Source organism: Prosopis cineraria, unplaced genomic scaffold (genome assembly GCF_029017545.1).
Source record: "Prosopis cineraria cultivar Desert tree isolate PC_DT_omini unplaced genomic scaffold, ASM2901754v1 PC9, whole genome shotgun sequence".
NCBI classification, from domain to species: Eukaryota; Viridiplantae; Streptophyta; class Magnoliopsida; order Fabales; family Fabaceae; genus Prosopis; species Prosopis cineraria.
In genome coordinates, this window is record NW_026555340.1 from 22,190,919 (window position 1) to 22,217,113 (window position 26,195).

Genomic DNA, 26,195 nt, shown 5'->3' on the forward strand with positions numbered 1-26,195 from the left:
AAATACAAACAAAATACCTTTACATGAAAGAACAAAAATTATCTATGCATAATTAAAAAAAAAAAACAGGTTGGACAGAGATGATTTAATATTCACTTCTAGGCCACCCCAGTTCTGCAAATCCATAAATGCCGTACACCTACAGAGTGCCTTAGTAAAGAAAAGGGAAAAGATTATTTGACAGATGTACGTAATAATAACATTGCTGTCAAACGATCCCAAATCCATGCAAAACAAATAGCACGATTGACATTAGCTCCAAACATCTAAAGCATTAGAAAAATCATTAAAATCAGAAGTAACGTACACTTACCTTGAAGGCTGTGAAAGACGGGAAGATTGTTGCTGCTAGACTTTTAACAGGTTGGAATTCAAAAAGCTGCAGGGAAGAATTTGGAGATTCGAGATTTACACACAATTGGAAAATAGGATGAAAAAACTTGAAGCCAATCCAACTGTAAAAATCATTTTCAATGAATGCTACGTGTCAGGTTTTAAGACTTACAATTTTTTAAATATGATCCATCTTGCAGAGATGAGCACGTGATGCCTGTTTAATATAAGCTATCTGATAAAAAAATTAAATATGCTATTTAATAGAAGCCCGACTTCCTAGGATTTGAAACAATGTATCATTAAAATGGCATAGAATCTTAGCAGGAAGAAAAAGCTGACATTGATTTTGATGCATTAAAGAAAAGCTGCAAAAGCCTTAGTCTCACTTTTCCTTCGATTTTCTTTGTATTGGTTGAAGACGACATTGGTCAAAGCGAATGCACCATTAATGAGTCAAGGGCAACCACATTTAGTTTATAATAAAAAAAATCAACGCATTTAAATTTAAAGCTGCCATCTTCACATTTTTTTAATGCTGAAAGAATGCATTATTTGAAACAATGTATTCCCTCCAATCCTATTTATAAATTATTCCTATCAATTTTATCAATACCAATACAATAAAAGTATAAGGAATAAAAGTAAGTAAAATTTCAAACATGCCCCTATATAACAAATCTAAAAAGTAATATCCTGTTATTTTTTCTCTCTCATGAAGGGTAATTTTGAAAATATCTCTTAAATATTACCTAAAAAGACGCACCATAACTTATAAATGGACCAAATACATCTTTTAAAATTGGACTTATAAATGAGACCGGAGCAGTATCATTCAAAACGGCATGGAATCTCAGCAGGAAGAAAAAGCTGACATTAATTTTGATGCATCAAAAAAAGCTGCAAAAGCCTTAGTCTCACTTTTCTTTCGATTTGCTTTGCATTGGTCGTAGACGATATTGGTCAAAGCAGATGCATCATTAATGAGTCAAGGACAACCACATTTAGTTTGTAATAAAAAAAATCAACGCATTTAAATTTAAAGCTGCCATCTTTACACTTTTTTTAAGGCTGAAAGAATGCATTCATTCTTGCCTTTTCAGCGTTACTTTCTATAGCTCTTTTTCTGCCATCTGGACGCTATCATGAAAATGGAATGGTAGGGTTTTTGTTTTTATCTTTTACTATTACTAGACACAACCACGGTTGCACGGGTTGGCCAATTAAACAGATGTAAATTTAAATAATGGTAGTATAATTCTAATAATTATAACCATAGTATATGGCATACGTAGACAAGAAGAAAATGAAATGCTGCTTCTGTATTTATGATTATTCCTCAGCTCTAACTTAAAACAACTAAGCTTATGACTGGATTTACTTTGGCTGGTCCTGACCTGGCCAGTGTAGTATATATCACCAGCGTTAAGCATATATTATTTCAATTCAAACAATATGCACCAAAAAAAATCAAATAATGACAAAAGAAAACCCAAATAATATGCATAAACCTGAGCTTTAAAATATCAATGACGAAAAAAATCAGCTGTAAAACTTTCACAATATGACAAATGAAGAATGAAAGAAAAATCAAATCCAGCTACAAGTTAGGATTTAGGAATAGCTCTTCATGCTGCCCGGATACAAGTCAAGCAATAAAAGAAAAAAAATCAGGAAGTTTCAGACTACATTTGCAATGACTCCAAAAAAAAAAGTTCTTTTAATTGGCATTTATTTAAACTAATTTTATAATAATTGAAGAGTAGTAGGTTAGTGAAAATTATGCTAGTAATTTTCTTAAAGATTTAGAGTTCAAATTTTATCAAGCAAAAGTTTAGTGTTATTTTGTTTTAATTTATAAAAAAATTTGTGCCATTTTCGTAATTTTATTGTGTTCTTTTTTGTAATTTTCCTTATGCTCTATTTGGTAACATTCTCAATTTCCTAATACTTAAATATTTCTTCTATCCTCTACGATTAAAGCTCCAGAGCATCGAGAAATTTCAAAATCTTCACGCATTCTCAACCTTCTCTCCTCCTCGCCATCGTTCTTCATTCCTTCTCTCCTCTTGGTTGTCATTCTTCGTTCTTTCTCTCCTCCTCCCTCTCGTCCGTCTGTTCCTTTTCCACTCTCGTCCATATGCCACAGTGAAGGAGAAATATTGCATCTCATTTCCTTCCATCTCTGCTCTGAGGCTGTCAGTGCTGGGCGGAATTCTTCTCTCCTTCGGTGGTCCATGGGCTGAAATGTAACAACTTTCACTGCACTTTGGTAAAAGTTAAATTGAAGCATCACTGAAATAAGCGTGAAATTAAAAAAATTTAATTATAAAATTATTAAAAACTCTTCAATAAGTGGATAGTATTATGAATAAATTTTTAATAAAATGTTTATAAAATTTATTTATTTAAATTTTAATATTATTATTTTATAAGCAATATAAATATTCTTGCAAATTTTATTTTTTATAATAATTGATTTACAAATGATGATTTCATGATTTTGGCCATGATTTATGTTATTCCCAAGTAATGATTGAAATTGGTATGTAACAAATAATATTACATCTCAAAAGCAACTTATTTAATAAATTTTATATTTGAAATGAAAATTTTTTAATATGATAATTCGTCCGAAGATGAACATAAAAAATAGAAAATGATTGTTGAACAACTTATTTGAAAGTAAAAAATTTTGAAGTTCTTATTCCTACTACATACATGCTTGATTTTAATTAGGAAAACTGAATTCAAAACACTGAATGCTAATAACAATTCTATTACCCTAGCGCGCCATGATACACCTAATTAGAAAAATGCATTGAAGATGCTAGCCCTCTGTAACAACCAATACACGTGAAATGAAGGATGTAGTTTTGTAGATATAATCCACGCTTATTATTCGTAAGCTTTATACTTATGCTTGTTTTTTATGACTTCTTGCCACACCAGATATGTTACTCTTGTGGACTATATATCCATGCTTGTTATTCATTCTAATAAAACCCTCCTAGATTGAGCTCAAAACTTATCATTTTTATACTAATTTCTTTAAAGACATTTTTTGAAAATCACATCATTACTTGAAATTTTATATATATTATAATTTTTTTATAAACTTATCTAGTTCTAATATTGTTATTGGTTCCACAATTTTCCTGTTAAGCAAACTTGTCATTTATTGTCAATTAAAGCAAGTGTTTCATTATTTTCTTGATTTGTTTAAATTAAATTATTAATTACTATTTTCATATTTTCATTTTTATTTATTAATTTATTATTTATAAACTCAATTGTGATGCTACTAACCAAAAAATTATTTGGTCTCAAATATTATAACCCTGCCTTCAGCTGATCATCAAGGGGCAGCATTGCTTTTTGAACCATGGGCGCACTCTGACCATTCATTCTGATATAATTATATATTATATTAAATCATAAATTTAACGTTCCACATATACCATAATTAAATCCTAATTTTATTTTGTTAATATAAATCTATTGGTGTGAAACTAAACTCCTTTCTAGTCTGGCTAGCAAGTTTTGCTATTGTAAAAATTGTGAGAGGTCCTAAGTATCGAGGAGTTCTATCAAAATTTCTATAAAATGTGTGATACTTTATGAACTTTATAAATTATATATCAATAATTTAGTTTAATCCCAAATTAATTAAGACTTACAAGATATGAATGTATCTCATATTCTGTGTTGGTTACACTTCTAGTAACGAGGTGTGACAGACATTGCACAATGCTCTCTCCGTCCGTCTATACCTCCTCTCCTAAGAAAAATGTCCCATCATGTTATATGCCTTTTCATGGATGTAAAGCTGATCCTGTGGCCTGTTATCTCTATCATTCAATAGATATTTCATGATCTATGAAAAACAAACTCATAAAGCACATGTCCTCTAGCATCGTGTACAATGCTTTTAGATTCTCAAAACCTTCATGGAAATAGCCATGGCTTATGACCCTAACAGAAGCAAAAGAGTTCATGCTTCAATAGATTAACCATTCACCATGCTAATATTTATAAACATTATGAACTAATATTAAACAATCAGTGATGTGCACAAATAATAAACAAAATTTTTAGAAGATAGCCGCTTCATTGGTGGCAGCCAAAGAATAGCTTAAATGTGATCAGTTAAGACAAAGGAGAGCAACTCTTGATCACATTCAATAAAATCTAGTCTTGAATAATTTTCTGATGGTGTCAATACTAATCCTTGTGACAGATTACAATTACTCAATTTGAAGAATGCTGTTTAAAAAGAAAAAAGGAACACGATCTCAGTTCTAAATTGCAGCGACATAAGAAAGTGCCTCACCTTAACAACGTTTCTATCAAGGTCAGATAACTTTCTTCAAGGGAAAAAAAGAAAAAAAAAGGCCCCGTCAAATAGCTCAATTGAAACACCTAAAGCACGCACGTATGCAAGTGTAACCAATTGAAACAATAAAGAGTAGAGAGAGAGCGAGAGAGAATCCAGCATCTAAATCAATTGTAATAGATACGAATATAGGTAAAGTACCATGCACACAAATCGACATTTTTTAAATGGTCAATAGGTAGATGCAAGTACAACCAATTGAAACAATAGAGAGAATCCATTGGAAATCTCCAAGAAACATGGGACAAAATACAACATGCAAACCAAGTGGTCTTCAATAAATGCTACAGATTGCCATCTCGTGGCATTTCATGTTGAAAATTCTCTTAGATTTCATTAAGGACCCTTAGTTTCAGGCCATATCAAACGAAAGAGCCAATGTAGCTAAAAAAGATGAAAAACTCATGCCCTTTAAGTGTTTATCAAATATAAACATGATCAAATTATTTTATAAAAAATTTCAACATAATCAAAAAGCTCACTATCTCAAGCTGAAATGTTGATTCTAAATTAAAAGCCGACAATAAATTCAAAGAATCCATAAATGACCATCTTCCTCAGCAAGGTAATTCACACATCCATTCTTAGATTGAAATAGTTTTACATCAATAATCAATAATAATCCAACAAATGAAACAGAAGTGAGAAGGCATAAAAACAACCTTGTTAAGAACCTAAAATTAAGAATTCTCACTTGTCAGTAAGAAAAGCATCTAAGAAGCTAAAATGATTGATCAATCATTATTATGAGAATATAAGTAACAGAGGCAATGACCATTTTAACATATATGCAGTACTTATAATACATCAGGAATTCAGGTCAACCCCAAAAAAAAAAATCATCAGGAAAACAATATTTTAACGGTAAGTGCATTAGTTATTTTGATAAGAGACCATGGTCATACATATATCCAAAATATAGCCCCATCTACACACGCACGCACGCACAAAAATCTCACAAGCATTTTTATGTAAACCTTTCAGGCTCCAGCAAGAGCGCGAGCGCGCATATAATATATATATATATAGATCCAATCAACTTAATTACTGTATCCCAGCACCTATATGATGTAGTAAGAACATGGCTTAAAAGAAGGAACATTGGAGAAATTCCAGACTAATCAATCACATGTATAAGCAAAAGGCAATTATATTTTCAGTAGATATTATCCCTCTCAAAATAAAGATAAGGCCATCTACAGTGCCTCAAAAATTCCTTCTCAGGATATAAATGAACCACCTTTTAGTAAACTTCAGCTTCAGAACTCAGAGAGAGAAATAGAGAATGACAGATGATGATTGGGGCTTGCCTTCACTATCATGAAATCAATCAAAGAGAAGCTTCAAAATCAAAATCCCTAGTTACAAAATGATGACCAACATATACTCAAAAGGGATTGCACATTGTTTTTAACACATACTCAAAAGAATCAGAGGAGTACATGGGCACATGGCTTTGAAAGTCCCAGCTGGGCCATTCATGGAAAATTATAAATGTTCGAATTAAATGCATTCTAACTTAGTTGGTCATAGATCATGTTAGAACTATAAATTCATGGAAAATTATAAATTTTTTTTCCTTTTTGGAGTTGGTTTTAAATTAAATAAATTGCATGTGACTGAGGTGGAAATCATGTTGCTTCCATATCAAAGATCCATATGAGTCCCAAGACAAGTAAACAAATCCTTGACACCCAATCATTAAAACTATTAATTATATCACATTAGGCACTGTGCTCAGTTTCTCAAATATTTTAACTCTGTAGAGGCAAACCTGTGTGATAATTGAGGAAAGAGGATGGTGATTTGGCTTCGTATTTATACTAAGCAGAGTCAATATATGTCATGACAGAGTTAAATCCTTGATTATTCTGTTACTTACATTTAAGAAAATAGTAGACAGTGGTTTAATGGTAAAAGAATATACCACAAAAGTTAAATGACGCATTTTAAACCATTGGCAGATAAAGTGATTAGCATCATTCAAAACATAGAAAAATGTTCAATCTACCTACCAATCCTTTCAACATAAATTACTCTCAGAATCTTATTAGAACATAAAAATTGCTAATGACATCAATACTTGAGCATAAATACAGCAAAAAGGAGTGAAGAGAGACCGAGATTACCTCTTTGGTTCCTTGCTCTAGCAATGCCAATGGCAGCAACTCAGCAACTTCTACAGTACGAGGTTGATTATTCTGTCTCTTTCTTCCAAAAGAAGATATAGCATTTCTCCTCCTCTTCGCCATAATTCACCATCAATCCTTGATCCCTGCAAAATGATGTAAAAATGACATTTTGATAGTTAGAGGGCCAAATGCGGGGAATATAACAGACGGTTAAGATTTGATACCTTGGCGGCCAAATGACGAAGTTCACAGGTTGTTCCATAGGTTCAAACGATCAAGATGACGCCTTTAGCTCTTTAAGATAATATATGTCTTCAAAATACATAAATCATGTATATTGGCTGAAAGTGTAGAAAAATAGAGCAGCCCAGGAAGAAAAAGAGAGATGGGGGATGTTCCCAATGAGTGGCAACCATTTTCTGAAACACAAAATGCAACAAAAAAACAGACAATCGTTTTCTGGCTTGTCCATGGCATAACCAATTTCTGTTGTTGACTTCAATTTCTCCTTATGTCCATAGCAGGGTAATGGGATGAGATGAAGAAGGAAAGATGAGAATAGGTAGAGAGAAAAGGATCACCCATACCTAAGATAAAGAAAGCGGCGTTTGGAGGATTTGTCTCTTGGCGGAAGCGGTGGTCGGAGTCAAAAGAATCAGAGGACCTTTCAGCAAATGTGTGCTAACTGATTGAGCTTGCAGGAGGAGTAATGATACCGAGAGTGAAATGTGCCTAAGAGATTGAGCTTGTAGAAGAAGCCAAAGTCAGCTGTCTTGAAATCAAGTCAGAAATGGCTCTGGTCATTACACATAACAAGCTTAATGACACGAAAGAACAATGCAAAACTCATCCAAAACGCAAGAACCAAATATAGCGACATCCATTACCCATAACAGAAGAACAACACCCTGCAGAATCAGCACCACAATCACCCTCAGGAAACCAGAACCTGAAATGGGAAACACATGAGGAAAACACCATGAGCTGGGAAACAACAAAAAGAAACAAAAAAATTAAAAAAAAAAAACAACGGTGGGGAAAGATAAATCCAGAGGGGAAAGCACCAATAACAACCACGATGTTTGCCGGATCCGACACCAGGCATTGCCAAATATCTACTCCAGGGAACCCAAAAAGAAAACAGCCAGCGGATTGCAATATTCTTGTTCTTGCAGCAATTACCTCATGTCATGCGAACCCTGAAAGCGGTAATCAGGTAATCAAGAAAGGACGAGCATTTAAATTTTCCCCAAGGTAAGCAAATGCATACTGCAAGCGCCCCCAAAGACAACTTTTAAATTTTAAAAGCATATAACAAAAAAGAAAGACAATAAAGTAATTATTAAATATTTAAATAAATGAAACCAAAAGGTAGCGTGAAAGAACTGGAGCACGTAATGTCCTGGAGCAGGTTAATAAAAGCAATAGATGGAGAACTTTTCATTTACTGTAGACATGGCCATCCCGCGTTAATAAAGGTAATAGATGCATGGGAATGAACCAGCCAATTTTATTTCTTATTTGTTGCATGTAGCCCAATACACTGCAAAGTGGCTCACCACAAGCCTAATAAGAAGCTGTTACTGTTCACTAAGCCACATCATAAAAAGGCTTTGTGAACAGTTTTTTTGTGAGAGAAGCCACTTTTTTCTCCATGGCTTGGTGGAATTACTTTCTTAGATAAATAATAGATAATAGGTGGAATTACTTTCTTAGATAATAATAGATATATTGATATGTCAAAGAGTACAGTCCCCTACAAGGACAAGTTCCATTCAAAAAATGTAAATGAGCTTACCTTAATCAATCAATCAATAAATACAGTTAAAAAGAAGCAAAAGTAAATGAGTTACAAGTGAATCACATACCAAAGATAGCATCGTTTTGCTAAATTCCCATAGAAGTTGTACTAACAACCTAGAAATAAAACAACATAAATTCATAGCATGTTAACATGTGAAGACATTAAACTTAGTCACTTATCAACAAAGGAGAGAAGATTACTCATAGACCTTGATCTATGGAAAAAAGAGAAAAATAAGATGACTCTTCAGTTGCAACTAAACCTTCTAAACCACTTCCCAAACTATCAATTGGCTGTACTAACCAAGGTGTTCAATAATTTATGACTATCACAGATTATAATATGAATCTTAAATGAGGCACGTCTTTATTCATTCTTGCAAATATGTCATTCAGAATCCAATTTCCCACGTTGAAAATAGTTCAATTGGGGTACTCTGCAGAAAGGATTTCAATTGTGTAATGGGATCATACAAGTCAATATTGAATAAACAAAGCAAACATGTCCATGATAAAATAAAAACAATAGGCTGGATGCAAGAATAGATCTTTTATTCTATTTGGGTGATACAGCATCACCTTGAGGACCACAGTTGAGACATAAAGATACAGTGATAGATCTTTTATTGTTTTTAATATCTGTCAAACCATTACAGGTATTCTAGAATTGTGCTTGTGTATTAAAATTTGTTAAACCATTACAATTTTATTTATCTCATAAATCATAGCAACTCCTTTTAAATCTGACCAAACATTTGATTATTCATGCTGTGATGATGAAGCTATTGTAATGGTTTGACAGGTATTAGAAACAATCACTTATGCATGTTCAAAAGATGTGCGAGAAAATAAAGAATAAACTTGCCCCTTTTTTGAGAAATTTTCTTAGCCTAAATTAAATTCATGCAACTCACAAATATCAGTCTTTTCAGCATGAATTTGCGAGCTGAATCCAAGAAGAGAATCACAAAGAAAGCCTCTCTTCGGCAATTCTTCAATCTATTAAAAGATTATGTTTTAGATTTACCACCAAAATGATGCAGTAATTGATTGATTTATGAAACCTGAACTAAATATAATCAAGAAGTTCAGGCTTTCAACATAAAGTCCTTGTGCCGAGATCACAATTCCGGAAGTCATGTGAGACAACTTACAACATTCAAGAAATTCGAAAAAAGATTCATGCATCTATATTCTTCAACTAAAACAGGCAGTCAAGCAAAGTAGAAAAATCTAAGAAATATCCATGCATCCATATCTCATAATTGAGGCATCTGAAAAAGAAAATTAAATAAAAAAATTATGGAGCTTGTGTAAGCTTACAAAGAACTGATATGCTTCTTCCCGGAAAAAAAAAAAAAAAATCCGATAACTCAAAATTAGACAGCCTCTCTTTCATTAAAAGAAAGGACCAATTAAAAAAGAGAAATCTTTGGATGAACCAACGAACTCAGTTTCTTTCTTGATGTTATGTCAACATCCAAAGCAATTAGTTTTAAGAATTCCCAGGGCTAGATTTACAAACCTTTGTACTTCAGAATCTGCAATATGGATATTTGGTAATTAACAAATCTTGACAAGTTTAATACTTTAAAGATTGCCTTGTATGCCTTCTGATCCTATCTGTTACAGAAAAAATGATTAGAATAAAGAATTTAGGTTTTTATATAAATTGATCACTTGACGAATATAAGAATCGAAAAAGGAAAAAGAAAGAAAAGAAAATAAGCTCAAATCAACTAGTCAAGAAAGTAGGTAGTTTAAGAACAAAAATAAATTTACAAAATTCTTAAAGAAAGCTTCCCCCACCTAAATTGTGACGTGCATCTTTGGAACTAATAACATGAAGTTATCGGAATTTCTTGTCCATTTGAAAGCATGGCCTGAATTTCAAACATAAAGTCAGCATATATATAAGTGAAGTGGCCTAACTTCATGTGAAAACCAAGAAAGCACACAAATTTGATACCGTGTAAACCTCTCCAAATCCGCCTTCACCATCCTGTTATCTGCAAAGAACTTAGCCGTGGCGGCGACATTTGTACAAAAATCATATTGCAGTGAAATCGGAACCACAATTGCAACAAGCGCCTCCGATAAGATGCCACTTTTTCTTGTATCATCCAGACACACAAGAAGGAAACATTGATTAAGGTAAATTCATTACAATAATTAGGATTATCATGATCCATTACCTACTTGAGCCATAGAAATACCATGTTTCCCCAAAAGATGATGTTTCCAGAGTCACCTAACTTCTTGGCAAACTCCAAGCCTTGATCTTCATCCTCGCATCCTTCAACAGATTGCAACATATTCAAAGGAAGAAATGGAGCTCTCTGGATTTTCCTCAGTGTGACTTTGAGCTTCTCGAGCTGCAATGCGCTCAGAATCTTCCTCACGTCCTTCCTAGAAAATTCTTATAGTGGATCAGCGGGGGCGGAAGGGCTAAGGTGGTGATTGTCTACGGTAATGTTGATGCCCTTGAGTTGAGGAAGTCAAGATGCTCTTCGCTGATGCCATAAGGTCAGAGGCAGCCATACGTTGGCCAACAAAGCAAGAACAGAGTAGGTTAGAGAAGGAGATTGTGGAGATGCGACGGGCGATGGTTGCTTGCAGCTAAACCCCTAGTAGAAAAAGGGGCAGAGCTCGGGAAGCTTCTTTATCACGACAGAAGATGGAAAATGTTGCAACAGCGGAAATGAGTACTGCAACTGGAGTGCTTACATCACTTTCATCAGCAATAGACCTTATTTTACTTGTAATCACTGTTGCTTATCAGCATCTGCGACCTGTTGCTTTTTCTATATCATAATTTGATGGGAAATTGCCATGTGCAGGAGTGATCATTTGAAATTGAACAGTGACATATTGTCATGTGTGTTTGTAAAATTGATTATGTTATTTTTGAAATTGTATGGCATGTTATAAATAGAATGAAAAATAAAACGTTAAAAGATAATAATAAAGATACTTCTGAATCAAGTGATGATAATTTCTCTAGTTATTGATAATTGATATAATTTATGATTATGATCAAAATTTTTTAAATAAAACAAAGGCTCAAACATTTATATTATATAATTATGACTTTATTGTTGAGTATTAAATAGATTTAGGACAACTTGTTTTGACTTGTTTTAAATGGAGAAGACATGTTTTGTTAACTTTTAGTAAACTAAAGGGATATGTTTATAGAAGAAAAAGTTGCAATGTTTTTATTTACAATTGATCATCATGTTCGTCACAAAATTATTGCTGATCGTTTACAACATTCAACAAAAATAATTTCTCATTACTTTAAAGAAGTGTTAAGAATAGTATGTCAACTAAGAAAAGAGTTGATAAAATAAGAATCCATAAAATTACCTGACAAAGATTAAAACCAATACAAAATACTATCCATGGTTCAAAGTATGAAATTTTTCATTTATAATATTGTTTATGTGTTTGAATAAATGTATTTTTAATTTTGTTTGTTTAGGTTTTGTTGTAGAATTGTTTCAGTGCAATTGATGGTACACATATCAGTGCACGTGTCTTGCATATAAAAAATTTTCATGTCGAAGTAAAAAGTCAATAGTCATGCAGAGTGTCATGTAGAGCTTTGCGCTTGTGATTTCAATATAATGTTTACATATGTGTAGTAGGATGGAAAGGAAGTGCACATAATGTAAAAGTTTTTATGGATGTACTTGTCAATTCAATACACATTTTCCTTAGCCATCCAGAGGTGAGCACTAGTTTTATAATTTTATTATGTTTTGAAAAAAAAATTTAAATTTAACATATTTTTATATTGATGTAGATTTTTCTATCTTGTTAATTCTGACTATTTATACATGAGAGGTTTTCTTTTCTCTTATGATAGGTATTGTGCACAAAAATATAGGGATAAAAGAATACAATTCAAGAGTCGAGAAGAGTTATTTAATTATAGGTATTTATCTTTGAAAATGACAATTGAATGTTGTTTTGAAGTTTTAAAAAACAGATTTCTCATTTTAAAATTAATACCTCCATATAAACCTTTCAGTTAATGACTAATAGTTATAGTATGTTATACAATTTACAATTATATAAGCAAATAAAATTTGCATGATAAATTGATCAGGATTTAGAAAGAAAAGGAAATAGAAATTATTGTCATGAATGTCGCTCCACGTGAGATAGAAGGAACAAGCTCAAAATGATGATATTTTTTTGATAATTGATCAAGGTGTAGTAGGTATGACAATGTATAGAAATTGTCTTGCAAATAAGATATGGCTATAATGTAACTAATAAATTGGTTAAACTGATTTGACTTTTTATGTTGAGCTTAGAATTTGTTTTTCAATTAAGTGGAGATTTGACAATCATGATAAATGAGATTGAAGTAACAGTTTTCAAAACATTATTTAGTTTATCTCATTTCATTTATATTACTTTTATTTTTATTTTTCTTTGGAGTCAACGTCAATTTCAAGTTGAAATTAATTCATGAATTTTATTTTTCCTTTTTATCATATTTAGTTATTTTGATTTATCACCTTCACGTAAATTGTGAGATTATATTATTAGTAAAATAAGTTAGTAATAATATAATAAATTCATGCTCTTATAAATATTACTCATTTTGTAAAGTGTGGAGAACTTCAAAAAAATTAAATATGTACTTCAAAACAACAGCCAAAACAATTACTATTAAACAAATTTTATTGCATTTTAGTTTTCGGCAATATTAATTTTGCCAAACAAGTTTTTTTTTGTTTTTTAATTCTAAAACTGTATTAAGGTTGTTATTACCAAACAAGTTTTTTTTTAACTTGTTCTCAAAAACAGTTTTTAAAATTATATTATAAAACACCTTTAAAAAAAAAAAAACAATAACCAAACAAGCCCTAAAATTTTAGAGATTGAGAGTCACAAATATACTGGATAATATTTCAATTATAAGTCTAATGACATACATAATAAGTATTTATAGTCTGCCATAATAGCTAAAAATAACAACCAGACAAACACAAAACTGAAAATAACTTGATAATAACTGACATATGATACAAAATTAAAACCACCTAAACCAAATTTTCAACATAAGTGAGACTACCATCGGAGAGCCATCATCCCCTTGGGACGCCTTTCTCTGTTCACAGCTTCTCCTCAAACGAGAAGGACAAGATCTTCCCTTCCTTCTCCCCAATCTTCACCATATTCACATTCTGATTCTGTGCCACCACAATATTCACAATCTTCACATTCTGTGCCCACATACTATTTTTTGAACCAAACAGAAGTATATCATCTGCTTTCTGAAAAGTGCTACCCGGCCTCCTTACTTTTCCAATATCATCCAATCACCAGCAAGACATAACATAGCTTAATATGAAAAAAATACTCCTACATGTTATCCTATTCATATCAGTATATTTAGGTTTTGAACTATTCATGACCTTCATCAAATTTTTCATTAGAAAATATATGATTGGGTTTTATTAGAAAATTTAAACTCAAATTCGCTTGCCGTTAGACGTTTCCCTGCAGAAGATGGAGCAAAAGATGGGTAATCTACTTGGCTCTTGAGATTTCCTTGAAGAAGATGGCTCTATCCCATCATTAATGCCCTGTGAGGACGTGAATGGCTTAGGGAAGAGAGCCACTCTATTACAAGGACTTGACCGCACATCATCCAAATACCAAGGCCTGTGCCTAGCTGCAAAAAAAAAAAAAAAAAACGTTTTTTATGAGCTTAAAGAAAATTGTCATTCTTAATAAAATTAAGAATCAAAATGACCTACCGTCATATGCACCACAACTGATGATTCTAATTGGTGATAAGGATTTCCATTCTCCAATATCCCGCGCCGCATCAAGTCCATGTACAAATCACATGAGAACTCCAAAAGATTCCAAACAACAGGATTAGTATATTATGTATTTTTACAGATGCAATGTTTGAAGGCTAGGCATTTTATAATGATACCCAGCTGGTCAAGTGGAAAAAACAAAGCAAAACAAGAGTTAACAATATAAAAGAACCTGTCAAGGTTGCGATCAGCTCCTAATGTTATCACAAAATGAGACCCACAATCATTACAGTCTCTTCTATCCATTGATAGTAACCCTTCCCTATCATGCTTACACTCATTTTCCTCAACTAAAATAAATCACAACAATTCAGAAACCTTGTTCATCAAAATGAATAGACAGACATTTTGATAACTATTCAAAAGTATGATCTAGCATTCTCACTTGGGAAATATGGCCCATATATGCTATCTCCACCTTCCCCTGCAAGACGATTAAAAATGAGAGGCAAAGGTGTAAGAGTTGGCATTAATTATAGAAAGGAGGAGAAATGATTGGTACGTTCAGAAAATTGTAGCAAACTGGACATCAGACCAGAAGAAACTTATAATTGTAATTAACATTGCGAGTATTAAGAACCCAACATTACTTAATCAATATGATAAAATGTTGAGAGGATCATTCAAATAACAATTCATATTAAGTAAAACAGTATTTTACATGAACTGAAGAATTATACGTACACTGTAGCAACTAGTTATAAACACAATTTCCAAACAAATACGCTATTTATGCACTCGTTTAGAAATACATCTTGGGAACAACATTTTTAATTGGGGAAAAAGATTCAATTAAAATCCTCAACTGCTAGTCTTAATTCCTACTGTTTAGGAACCCCAATGATTTGAACACACGGGATACAAAATTTACTTGAAATCAATACATCAATATCTAATATAAAATATACATAACAAGTAGCATCATTCACAGGCAATGAACATCATGGCTCGTTCTACGAATATCGTGATATGCACCAAAAAATGAATCTACTTTCATTATTCAGTAATAAGTAATAATTAGAAAAAATAATAATAACTGAATCAATTGAAATTGACTAAAACGTATTGTATCAAATCACAAACTTTAGAAAGTAGTCAAGTGTGTCATCCTAAGGTCAATGCATTGATAGACATCGTACCTCTTGGACACAAAGCACCTCCCTGCAAAGGAAAATGGCTATCAGTCCCTAGTCTTGATGCCACATTGCATAGAAAATGGTTTTGGACATAAAAAGCCCATTTAGTATTGTAAGATGGACAACTGAATAAGTAAAACCCTAAAACTATATTAGTACATACCTTCACATTGGATAGGTTATTAACCTTGTAAAAGTAACACTGTAGGTAAGACAAAAGGTTTCTAGTTTTGGGACTTATTCCCTTTTCACCTGAACAAAGAGAAGCCTAAATAGCAAATGGGGAAGCCATATCATGCATAAACCATAAAATCCAAATAAATTAGCATGTCCAGGGGCTTGTCCAATTAGTGAGACTGTAATTCCAGCACAGGAGGGTTCTACTAGGGGTATAAACAAAATGAGATCAGATTGTTACTTGTACATAGCGCATGGAAATTTGACGCAGTGTAGGGGGTTTTGTCATGAAATAGCTGGGAGGGCGAAAGAATTAATTAGGTTGCACTTCTACACTCATAGTCAAAGTTGCAAAATTCAAAAGTATTGAAAACAAAAGGGTACTTCAAAAACCATCCTTTTATAGCGCCCCCATTTACAGACATCCATATAAAGAAGGGGTGCGAGATCTTCCTCAGCTATTGTCTTTCTTTTGTGAATCAGAACTCAGGCCAACAAAACCACTAAAGTCACAAAAATCAGTCAAGAAAGGCCAACTAATTACTGATATTATGAAAGAATAAATAATGCATCAGAAGCAGACACACATACTGGCACTGTGACTTGTTTTTCCAACAGGAAATTAAAATAATCAAAATCAAACTTTGCAAGTCAAATTTTTAACAGCAAAAGACATTATAAGGTCATAAAACCAAACAGGCATATAATCTTGGAAAAAAGAGTTGGAATACATATCCAAGATAAGTAAATATCAAAATGGGGGAGAAAACCAATTCTGAGATAGAAACATAGATTGTACCAGTTTCATAGACTAGTAAAAACACAACTGAAATGAAAGCATTAAAAACACGAATTATACTGCTCAAACCTCATTTAAAGAATAAAAGAACGCAGCTTAGAACTGATAGTGAATAAATATCACAGATAATACTTGAATCAAAGAAACAACAGATATAATACATCAGATTATAACTTTTAAGAAGCAAATTTACAGGTTAATAAGCTAACATGTACATAGCTTACAGCAAACACTGAGATCAGAGATGAGCAATTAATCCAAAGAACTAAATAAATACAAGACAAACCAAATTTGCCCATCAAATTTTGTAAGGGTTGAATCATGTACACCAGTCTGTAAAACAAGTGTTGGGGTTTTAGATGTATCATCAGTCTTTCTGATATAAGAAGAAACGGCCAGAAAATTTCTCAAAAAGCAACTCAAAATATTTGCAATAGCTTATATGATTTTTAATCAATAAACATGCATAGAAAACAGAAAAACAACATGCCAGCCTAAATAAAGCTACAAATCAAATGAAAAGCTGAAGGAGCTATGATAAGAAGCAACCAAAAATTAAGGGGGCAAACCTAGGATGAGTCATAAGGAGCATGAAAGGCAACATAGGGCAGTCAATATTACCAGATCGGTGCTCTTCGTCGCTTAAGTATAGTGTGCTTCTGTTTCTTTATTTATGATTCTGAAATCTGAAATCTTGAGATTGGTTTTGCAGATATTTTCTCAGAGCAATTTGATTGGAATAATAGCTGTCTCTGCCTTTTTTTTTTTTTTTTTTGTGTTTGTATCTGCCAATTGTGAGTTCGTGTTATTATTATTATTATTATTATGTACTCGCCTTTGGCAACTTGTGATACTTATGACCTAATTCAGGATATACTAATGAAATGTTTCCTAATTTCTGATTATATAGTTGTTTTTTTTATTTACTTTTCTTGATACAGTAAATTTTTTGATCCGTTATTTTTTTTTATGAAGATTTTCCTTTAGTTATTCTGATTCTGGGGTCATCTTATTTGTAATCGGTTGTCTTTATACTCTACATTTTACCAACTCATTTAATAAAGTAGAATCTAGACTTGAACATAAATCTACAAGCACTGGAAGATGTAAGAAGCTTAAAATAGGAAGCCACGTAATAATGTTGGCAGTTAGTTTATAATATGAGGCATTCAACTGTTAGATATATGAGGTGTTGCCAAACATTCAATTATTAGGAAGAACACAGTTGTCATCTATATAGCTGTCCATTTATATTGACTGGAAAATTATCAGGTAAAATTCAAATGTTAAATACTAACATTGGTAATTGTTAGGAAGAATAGCAACTGTCCATTATAACTTAGCTTATTGCAGAAATCCTTGGATGATGAAATTATACTACTGATAGAAGTTTTTTTTTTTTTTTTAATTTCATATAGATCAACCTCCTGCAGAGGACAAAAAATTGCTCCTGTATGCATTAGGATACAGCAGGTAAAGTTTAATTTCATCCTTTTCTTACAGGATTTTTTTTATGGAAGTCGATGGAATTAGCATAGAAGGCAAAATTGTGCTAATCTAATATTGTTACAACAATTATAATGTTATTTAGTGATTGTTTTAACTAAGAAGAATGCTCAAAATCTATGAGGTCAAGAAGATCTTTTCAGCGATAACATGCATATGCAGTATGATCTGACCTCGAGGTATGCAATTGTCTTTTCCCTTTAGTATAGTCTGCTTTCACTTATGTATTTATGATTCTGAAATATGAAATCTTGAGATTGGTTTTGCAGATATTTTCTCAAAAAAATTTGGTTCAACTTTTTTCTTGCAATAGAATCTGTCAGCTAGGTTTGTAATGTTGATATGTTTTACCTATTTAGTATAAACTGAAAAGTGTTCTTTGAAAATGACTCACAGAACGTGTGGTCACATAGTCAACTCTATTTTTCTTGGCTTTAATTGACTGGTGTTAATTATATTTGCTTGCTTTCTACTGATGACATGTTTCTTCATTATTTTTTCTGAGTTCATTTTTATTTGATGAAAACATTTAGATTTAGATGTTGATTTTTGCTGAGTTTATTTTTATTGATGGAATATTTGATTATGATATTGATGTTAATTTGATTTTAATTTTGGTTTGAGGTTTGATTTTATTTCTTTAATTAATGTCAGTAAGGATAAAGAAAGAAAGTCACTATTCATTCATCTGTTATTCTATAGTAATCCAATGGATCTTACGATATAAGTAGATAGATAGATGAACCGGAAAAGCTTAAAGTAATGATTTTAAATCAGGATTGAACAGGAAAATGTTTATTCAAATTATAATTAAAGAATAACCAGAGGTATAGTTACGTTGGTTTATTGGAATTTATGCTGCAATCCAGCATTTTCTATGATAGAATTAAGATCTAATTTTATCTCTATATTTATTTTTTAAAAATGCTAGGCAACCAATACTCATAAGTAAGGCAATTTTATTATGAAAATATCTTTTTGATGAGCAAAAAGCCCCTTTTGTTAGTCAATCGTTTAGTTTTCTTTTTTTTTACTGATATGGCACATGTGTAAGGCTCACACACAGCGACATATACAATTTTGACCATGTCTTTTGGCATTAATTTACCCCTAAATTTTTTTTCTAAGAGTGTTGAGCATCCTAAAATTTTTTTATTAGAGCACTGGCATATGAAATTTTGTTAAAATAAAATTTAATAAATATTATTAAAATATTAAGTATTTTATTTAAAATATTGCACCACCTAATTTAATATTTTAATATTTTATAATTTTGAATTAAAAATGAAGGGAATAAACTTTTAAATTAATGAAGATATTTTTTCTTCTCATCTCACTATTTTTTTCTGGTTAAGTAACTTTTTTGTAGCACATTAAAGAGTAAGTGATATCTTTTAAACTAATATTTTTGTTCGCATATTGTTAGTCCTGATTTGTCATATTTCTGATTTTACATCTAATACTATAACATATAAAGGGTATTAAATTTGGGTAATGCAATATTTTGAAGGAAGATCATTAGTTGACCAAAAAATTACAAAAACTGACCTAAAAATTTAAAAAACTTAACCAATATTAAAATATATAAATAAGTTCTCACACACACAAAAGGCATTGTCTTGAAGAGAGGATCAAAAATTGATATATAGAAAATAAAAAGTCATCTATAAATTTATAAAATATTAGTTTGAGTTATTAATATTTAAAAATTAATTTATAAATTTTGAATAAAATTTATAAATAATAATATTTAAATTATTAAATATGAAAATATGTAATATTTTTGTAATATTTATTAAATTTTATTTTAATAAGACTTTAAGGTATTCAATGTTCTTAAAAAAATACTTTAAAGCACCTAGCAATCCTGGAGAAAGAGTTCAAGAAAAAATTACCACCAAAGAACATAATTAAAGTCCTACGTGTTAGCAAAAAATGAAAAACTTAATAGGCTCCTAACATAAGGGTGTTTTTAGACCTTGAAAAAATACTTTAGAGAAAATTATCCAATTTAAAAGTATAGGTTGTCTAGTGTTCCTAAAAATAAATACAAGATAAAATTAAATCTTAACCCTTTATCATATATGAACTAGCAACCTTTTAAAAAAATAAAAATTGAACGGCATTGTAATTCTGAAAGAATCTAAAAATCCACCATCATTGTTTCTTGTTGGTCGCTTTCAAAACCTAAGTTTTTTTTTTTCTAATTTTATATGAAATTTTAATTTGATTTTTAATTTTTATAAATATCTTTTCATTTTTTATTTTAATATTGTTAATTTTAAATAATTATTTTTTGCTTTTATAATTGTTATGTTAAAAAATTAAACTTATTATTTCAGCATTTAAAAATATTTTATCAATATTTAAAAGTTTAATGTATGAATCTTTTTTTAATAAAGCTAAAGATGTTAAAGTTAAAAAATTAAAAAGACACACTATAAAATGAAAGGATCAAAATAATATATTTTATAAAGTTAAGGGATTAAAAATATATTTTAACCAAATTAAGTATTTTTTTTCATGTGATATAAAGCAAAAGGGTAATAATAACTCAGATAATTTTTGCAGGAATTTACTTAGTTTTTAATATATAAATCCTTTTTAAATATATTAAAAATTTGAAGGAACAGAAAAATTGTACAAAGCACAATATATTATATGGAGTCTGAAAAAAATGCGTGGCTCTATAAATTTTTCATTCTTGATATTGATGCTGAAACTATATGTATTTAGCATGTCTATTGCACAAATTGGTCATTGATCGTAGCAATCTACTTGAAAATTTTAGTTTTGATGATTTATCAATTGGTATAGAATTGTGCTGATGCAATTGTATGTGTGATTAGTTTTTATGATTTTTATAAACCCGTGCCTTGCTAGTCGAAGCTCTTTGGTCTTTAAAGAGAGTTATCCATAAATCTTTGTACAATTATAAGATGAAAGGAATTGGTTAAGATCTCAACTAGCTGAGCTTGATTCAATTTGTATGTCATATTATCATTTTACCATTTTTTGATTATAAAATTAGACCTTTATATATGTAAAAATAAAAATAAAAATAAAGACTTGGCATGCACTTAAGTAAACTCACAATTTGAACCTAAATTTAAGTAATATTAGGATTGGTGGGTTTAGACTTGAATTTTAAATTTTAAATTTTTATATTTCAAATCTTACATTTTAAAAGTCATGTATTTAAAATTTTTTGTTCGAGTAGTTTAAAAAAAATTCAAAGGAAGATTTATAGATGGATTTAAAATTATGTGTTGAGATTCAAAAATAAAAAATTAAAAATAATAAATTTATCTCTATTTTTTAATTAATGTGAGATGAAAATGAGATATGAAAATTATGGATTATGAATAGTAAAAATATAAAGAAAATATGATGTCTGAAATAATTGAAATTTCAAATGATTATGGTGTAAAGAAATTTAAATTTATAAGGAAATTGTAATAAGAAATGAAATTGAATCAAATTCAAATTCAAAGTTTTTTTTATGTATTCAAATGAATGATTTGGTTCAAATCCAGATCCTAGTCCTTATTAATCGAAACGCATCATTAATAAATTTTTAGGATTAATATGAAAATTTACTAATTTTTTAAAGATAAAATTAAATAAACCTAACAATTCTATATTCAAATTAAAGAAAAAGAGGAACCAAATTGAGAAAGATAAGTGTAAAACTTATTTAAACCAATTGATTCATTTTCCCTTTTTTTTTAACCAACTAGTTCATTGGAATTGATTTAGAACAATATTTATTGCAACATGAAACAAAAGGAAGAATTTATTAGCCGAATGAATATGATTATGATGATATGCTCAAGTATGAGTAGGAAGATTGTGTCCTGTGAGAAAAGAATGAATGAGGGAGAGAGCCTCACTTGGCTTGTTGAGTGGCACCAAATGGCCAGCTCCTCTCACTGTCACATATGTTAACCCTTCATATTCCGCTATCCTTCCCCCAACCTGATTTCATGTCAAATTACAAAAAACACAGAAAAAAAAAAATTAATGTCTTCTTTTGTCAAAAAAATAGTCCGTTAGCTTCATCTAACAATTAATAGAAAGGTTTGATCCAACAACTAAAAACTTCAACCTTGAAGACTATGCAATTAGAGAGAGAGAGAGAGAGAGAGAGAGAGAGAGAGAGAGAGAGAGAGAGAGAGAGAGAGAGAGAGAGAGAGAGAGATGGACAAAATTGTGGTTCTCAGTAGTCAAACGGAACCCACTTCTGTATTCAGGCCTGTTTGGATACCCATTTAGAATCAATTTTGGGTTTAAAATCATGGTTTTGAAAATTTTTATCCAAACACCCCAATTCTCCCAAACTCCATTTGGTTTCCAAAACTCCATTTGGAATAAGCTAAAATTTGTTCCATTTTAAAAATCAATATCATAATCAATTTTGAAAATTTATCCAAACACCATCACATTCTAATAATCAATTTTTTTCTTAATCAATTTTTTCCAATTAAAATCCAAACACACCCTTCATCTTCCTCCAATTGTACAAAGGACACAGTTAGAGAGGATTTACTTTTTATAGTGAAGTATAAATGTCAAAAGAAAATTAAAGTTGATGTTTAGATATTTTGTGATACGTAAACATTATTTTGCATTTGGTTACAATAATTTAAAAAAAAAACCATTACACGAAAAGCCAAAATAATTAGAAGCTGTTAAAATAACTTCTCAAAATAGTAAGAAATTTTATTTTTCTTTTCAAATTTTAATTATTTTTAAAAACTTAAATATTCTAAATTTTTTTAAAAAGTACTTCTTCCGATTCTTTATATAATTCATCTTTTAAAAGAAACCAATTGTCTTTTTTATAAGTCAATTTGTATTGAAAGATGAATAATTAATTATTTTTTTATAATTTTTGCCCTTTTATAATTTTCTGAGTAGAGTAAAAGGTTATAGATGGTCAGAAATAAAGTGTTTTTTTTAATATGATGTATTTAACAAAGATAATTTTGGTGATATACTTAGAAGTCACCCATGGGAGTAGTTTTTAAAAACCCAAAAAGGGCAAAAAGCAAGTGGCATGTGTGTTCCTATCACTGGTATAAATAATGTGAATCTGCCAAATTAGAGGAAGCAATTTGTAGATAAGAGGTGAACCTGATCATCATGGTACCAAGTTCGCCAGCTAGACTTGAGGGGCAATCCAAGAGCCTCAATGCAATATCTTGTCCCTATCACGGGTATTCTGCCATCTGCGTCCCCACTGTCACAATAAATAAAGCATCCATCAAACATAGCATATTATTAGGTTCATTAATGGAAGTCATGAACACGAGAGAATGATGATAAAGCCAAAAAAGGAGCATTTATTATTGCAACCCTTGCACAGAAACCATGTGACTGTTCCACCAACAAGGAAATAATTCAGTTGCCATTTTCAATCACCAGAAGCCTTAGAAAAGAAAGAGAAACAAGAACAAAGACCATCTGTCCAGTAAGGACTAGGCTTCTCTTCTGATTTTTGTCCACCAAGAAAGAGACTCTACGCTCCAATAAGTGTTTTTGTTATAGAATAAGCTTCCATCACTTGGTGTGTATAGCATAGAATCTAGTAGAATCACAAGAAATACCTGTAAATCCACACCTTAAGACCACCCTTGATGAGTTTTGTGTAGATGGGGAGGACAGAGAAAACGGTGAAGTTATATGTATTTAATATGGAGCCGCTGAGAAATGAGAGTCAGATGATAGAGACGAATCAGTATCAGAAAAAAACCAAATTACAAGGGGGAAAAAAAAGGATCATGAATGGAATATGAGTTTTGATAGTCTGGTGCTCACTTGCATGTCTTCCATGCTACACTAGTGTTTTCTCCTTTCACATTAGCATGAAAAGATGACTGAACATCTATCCTATTGAAATATTCTTCTGCATAAATGGAATAACAAGGGTCATAGCCTCCGAAAAGCCTCATTCTTCTGAGTCTGTAATCGTTTCTCCCCTGAAAGAATTTTTCCCATCAAAACTAAAAGCTCTTAAATGTAAATCATGTGTCATAATTGAAAATTAGTGCGTTTGCAACATTAAACTATCCACCTCAGGAACTGATTCGGAGCCTCTATTGTTGTTACTGTCATGAGCTATGGAGGAAGTATTATTATTTAAGCGACAAGCCGGAGCATAAATGTTGTAGATGTCTATCTCCCGGTAATATCGGAAGACCACACTCATGGCCTCATTGCATTCCTCAGACCAATCAAATTGCTTAAAATCGCAAACTTTTTTTGCGTTGTCATATTCCTGATCTGATATGACTGCATGGCTCCATGCATATTCCAAAAGGCCTTTATAATCATAATAATTTTCGGTTTCTGGATTCCCCACCTGCATAGTTCAAACAATATTCACTTAGATAGGAATCTAATCATCTGGGGCAGTATAGTCCCCAAGTCTTGCTTTTTTCCCCTCACAGTTGGGGAGATTTAATTACTTACAATAAAACCTTTTAGATTGATAAATGAGTATTTGCTTCTATCTTTGTTTCGATCAAAGATGAGCTCTGCCAGCTGAGGAATATAATGGCCTGCAAAATGTGGACAGCCAAAGTTGCAATAGTGCCCTAAAGCCTGAGCGAGACAAGGGATTCAGATCTTTTCATGTAAAATGATGTCATATGAGGGGAATGATAGATATAAGAGAATTGATTGAATGGGGGGGATACTGTTTATCTATCCCTCCCTCTCTCTCTCTCTCTCTTCCTATATGACGATCGGATTCCATGAAGAAGATCTGAACCAGACAAACAGACAAAATTATACTTTGAGATTTGAAGTTCAGCGCTCACCAGCATAACTCTCTCCTGATATAAAGAAATCTCGAGATTTAAACTGTGGGAACTTCTGCAGCCAATTTACCAAGAAATTGTAGGCATCCTCAGCTTATTCAAGTGGATTTCCATGTCAGTAATTTGCTTCATATGGTGAGAATAGTTAGAGTTTAGATTCAGTAACATGAAACTCACCAACAAGACTATCCTCTAACATCGTGAGATCAGAAGATGTGTTGGTGTAAGAAAAACCAACTCCGACCGGAGATTCAATAAATAACAAATTTGCCTCTGCGAAAAGGTCAAATTTTTGCAACTGGGTTAAGCAGAATAAATCATTCTCTCCTTTTTTGCAGCATTTGTTAGCATAGTTAATTTAAGACATGAGATAGTCAAACTAGATATGTCATAGACCAGAGAAGAAAACATAATAAACCTTGATTCCAGGAATAGGGGTTGAAATGTAGTCCTTCACCATTTTTGTTGACTGTAAAAGGTCCTATTTCAACAACCGCACCATACCCAATCGAGGAGCATCCAGGTCCTTCATTTGCAAAACCGAATAACAACATCAGACCAACAAGGAGAAGAAAATAGTGGAAACTAGATCTTACGACACTAGTTGTATAAGCTTTATGATGTAAATCTACCTCCATTGAGCCAGAGGAGGAGAGGCTTCTTGGACGGTTCAGATTGAGCTTCAAAGAACCAGTAGAAAAGTGCCCTCCCATGAGCTTCATTGACAGTGATATGACCTGAAAATTGTGAGACTGAGGGGCTTGAAGGTTGGCCAGGAAGAGTAATTACCCTATCAAGTTCATATGATTCTGCATTTATTTCTGATGCTTTAATGAATGAAATGGCTGAAGGGTAGAAACATAGGGACAGAAGACGGAGAATAATGTTCATTTCTGCAACTAAACTGGACAATTTTACTAGCAGCAGAGCATTTACGACTACATTTTTATTTAAGGTAATGAGTACATATATATACAGAGCTAACAAGTGGGCAGTATCCTTGGCATCACTTGGAATTTTTAGAAGTGGCTGCAACCACCAATAGAATCATCCTCAGCCACATAAGAAAAACTAAACCGCTCCACACAAAAATCTGTCAGAAGCGGAACCACTGAATAGTTTTCTTTACATGATCATGTGTTCTTCTGAAGTTCCTGTTATCTAATCATTTTTTTAGATGAAATTTCTTTTTCTTTCCGATAATTTATTCTTGCTTTAATTTCACCTCTATTTTTATGAA

General features: G+C 31.5%; 3 protein-coding genes across 51 annotated transcripts; all 3 read right to left on the reverse strand.

Moving 5' to 3' along the window:
• Nucleotides 1-1,830: 1,830 nt before the first annotated feature.
• LOC129320125 (uncharacterized) lies at nt 1,831-11,554 on the reverse strand. 34 transcript variants are annotated; one of them, XR_008595665.1, is made up of 11 exons: nt 10,634-11,554; nt 10,474-10,547; nt 10,190-10,287; nt 8,730-8,778; nt 7,936-8,130; nt 7,749-7,810; nt 7,449-7,629; nt 7,086-7,280; nt 6,859-7,004; nt 4,014-4,175; nt 1,831-2,575 (listed from the first exon to the last, which is right to left on the reverse strand). XR_008595665.1 is itself a non-coding variant. In XM_054965332.1 (4 exons), exons 3-4 carry the CDS (start codon nt 6,979-6,981, stop codon nt 2,285-2,287), a joined length of 414 nt encoding a protein of 137 aa, XP_054821307.1. In that variant the 5' UTR covers nt 6,982-7,004; nt 7,086-7,280; nt 7,449-7,742; the 3' UTR covers nt 1,831-2,284. The 34 variants fall into 34 exon arrangements, 1 of the variants encoding a protein (XP_054821307.1); XR_008595658.1 differs by having other exon boundaries at nt 1,831-2,595; XR_008595660.1 differs by having other exon boundaries at nt 1,831-2,600.
• Nucleotides 11,555-13,564: 2,010 nt separating this feature from the next.
• Nucleotides 13,565-19,247, reverse strand: LOC129320297 (uncharacterized). 15 transcript variants are annotated; one of them, XR_008595725.1, is made up of 5 exons: nt 17,247-19,247; nt 15,597-15,674; nt 14,899-14,937; nt 14,445-14,543; nt 13,565-14,359 (listed from the first exon to the last, which is right to left on the reverse strand). XR_008595725.1 is itself a non-coding variant. In XM_054965673.1 (5 exons), the coding sequence occupies exons 1-5, from the start codon at nt 17,227-17,229 to the stop codon at nt 14,252-14,254; spliced, it is 303 nt and encodes a 100-aa protein (XP_054821648.1). In that variant the 5' UTR covers nt 17,230-17,404; the 3' UTR covers nt 13,565-14,251. The 15 variants fall into 15 exon arrangements, 1 of the variants encoding a protein (XP_054821648.1); XR_008595721.1 differs by having other exon boundaries at nt 14,445-14,803; nt 17,195-17,513; XR_008595722.1 differs by having other exon boundaries at nt 14,445-14,803; nt 15,653-15,674; nt 17,195-17,434.
• Nucleotides 19,248-21,816: 2,569 nt separating this feature from the next.
• On the reverse strand, nt 21,817-25,988 carry LOC129320542 (serine carboxypeptidase-like 26). Of its 2 annotated transcripts, none has more exons than XM_054966048.1 (10): nt 25,588-25,979; nt 25,374-25,481; nt 25,133-25,228; nt 24,956-25,048; nt 24,606-24,694; nt 24,208-24,495; nt 23,952-24,112; nt 23,741-23,836; nt 23,268-23,373; nt 21,817-22,109 (listed from the first exon to the last, which is right to left on the reverse strand). In XM_054966048.1, exons 1-10 carry the CDS (start codon nt 25,844-25,846, stop codon nt 21,963-21,965), a joined length of 1,443 nt encoding a protein of 480 aa, XP_054822023.1. In that variant the 5' UTR covers nt 25,847-25,979; the 3' UTR covers nt 21,817-21,962. The 2 variants fall into 2 exon arrangements, 1 of the variants encoding a protein (XP_054822023.1); XR_008595789.1 differs by having other exon boundaries at nt 21,910-22,109; nt 23,755-23,836; nt 25,588-25,988.
• Nucleotides 25,989-26,195: the final 207 nt, after the last annotated feature.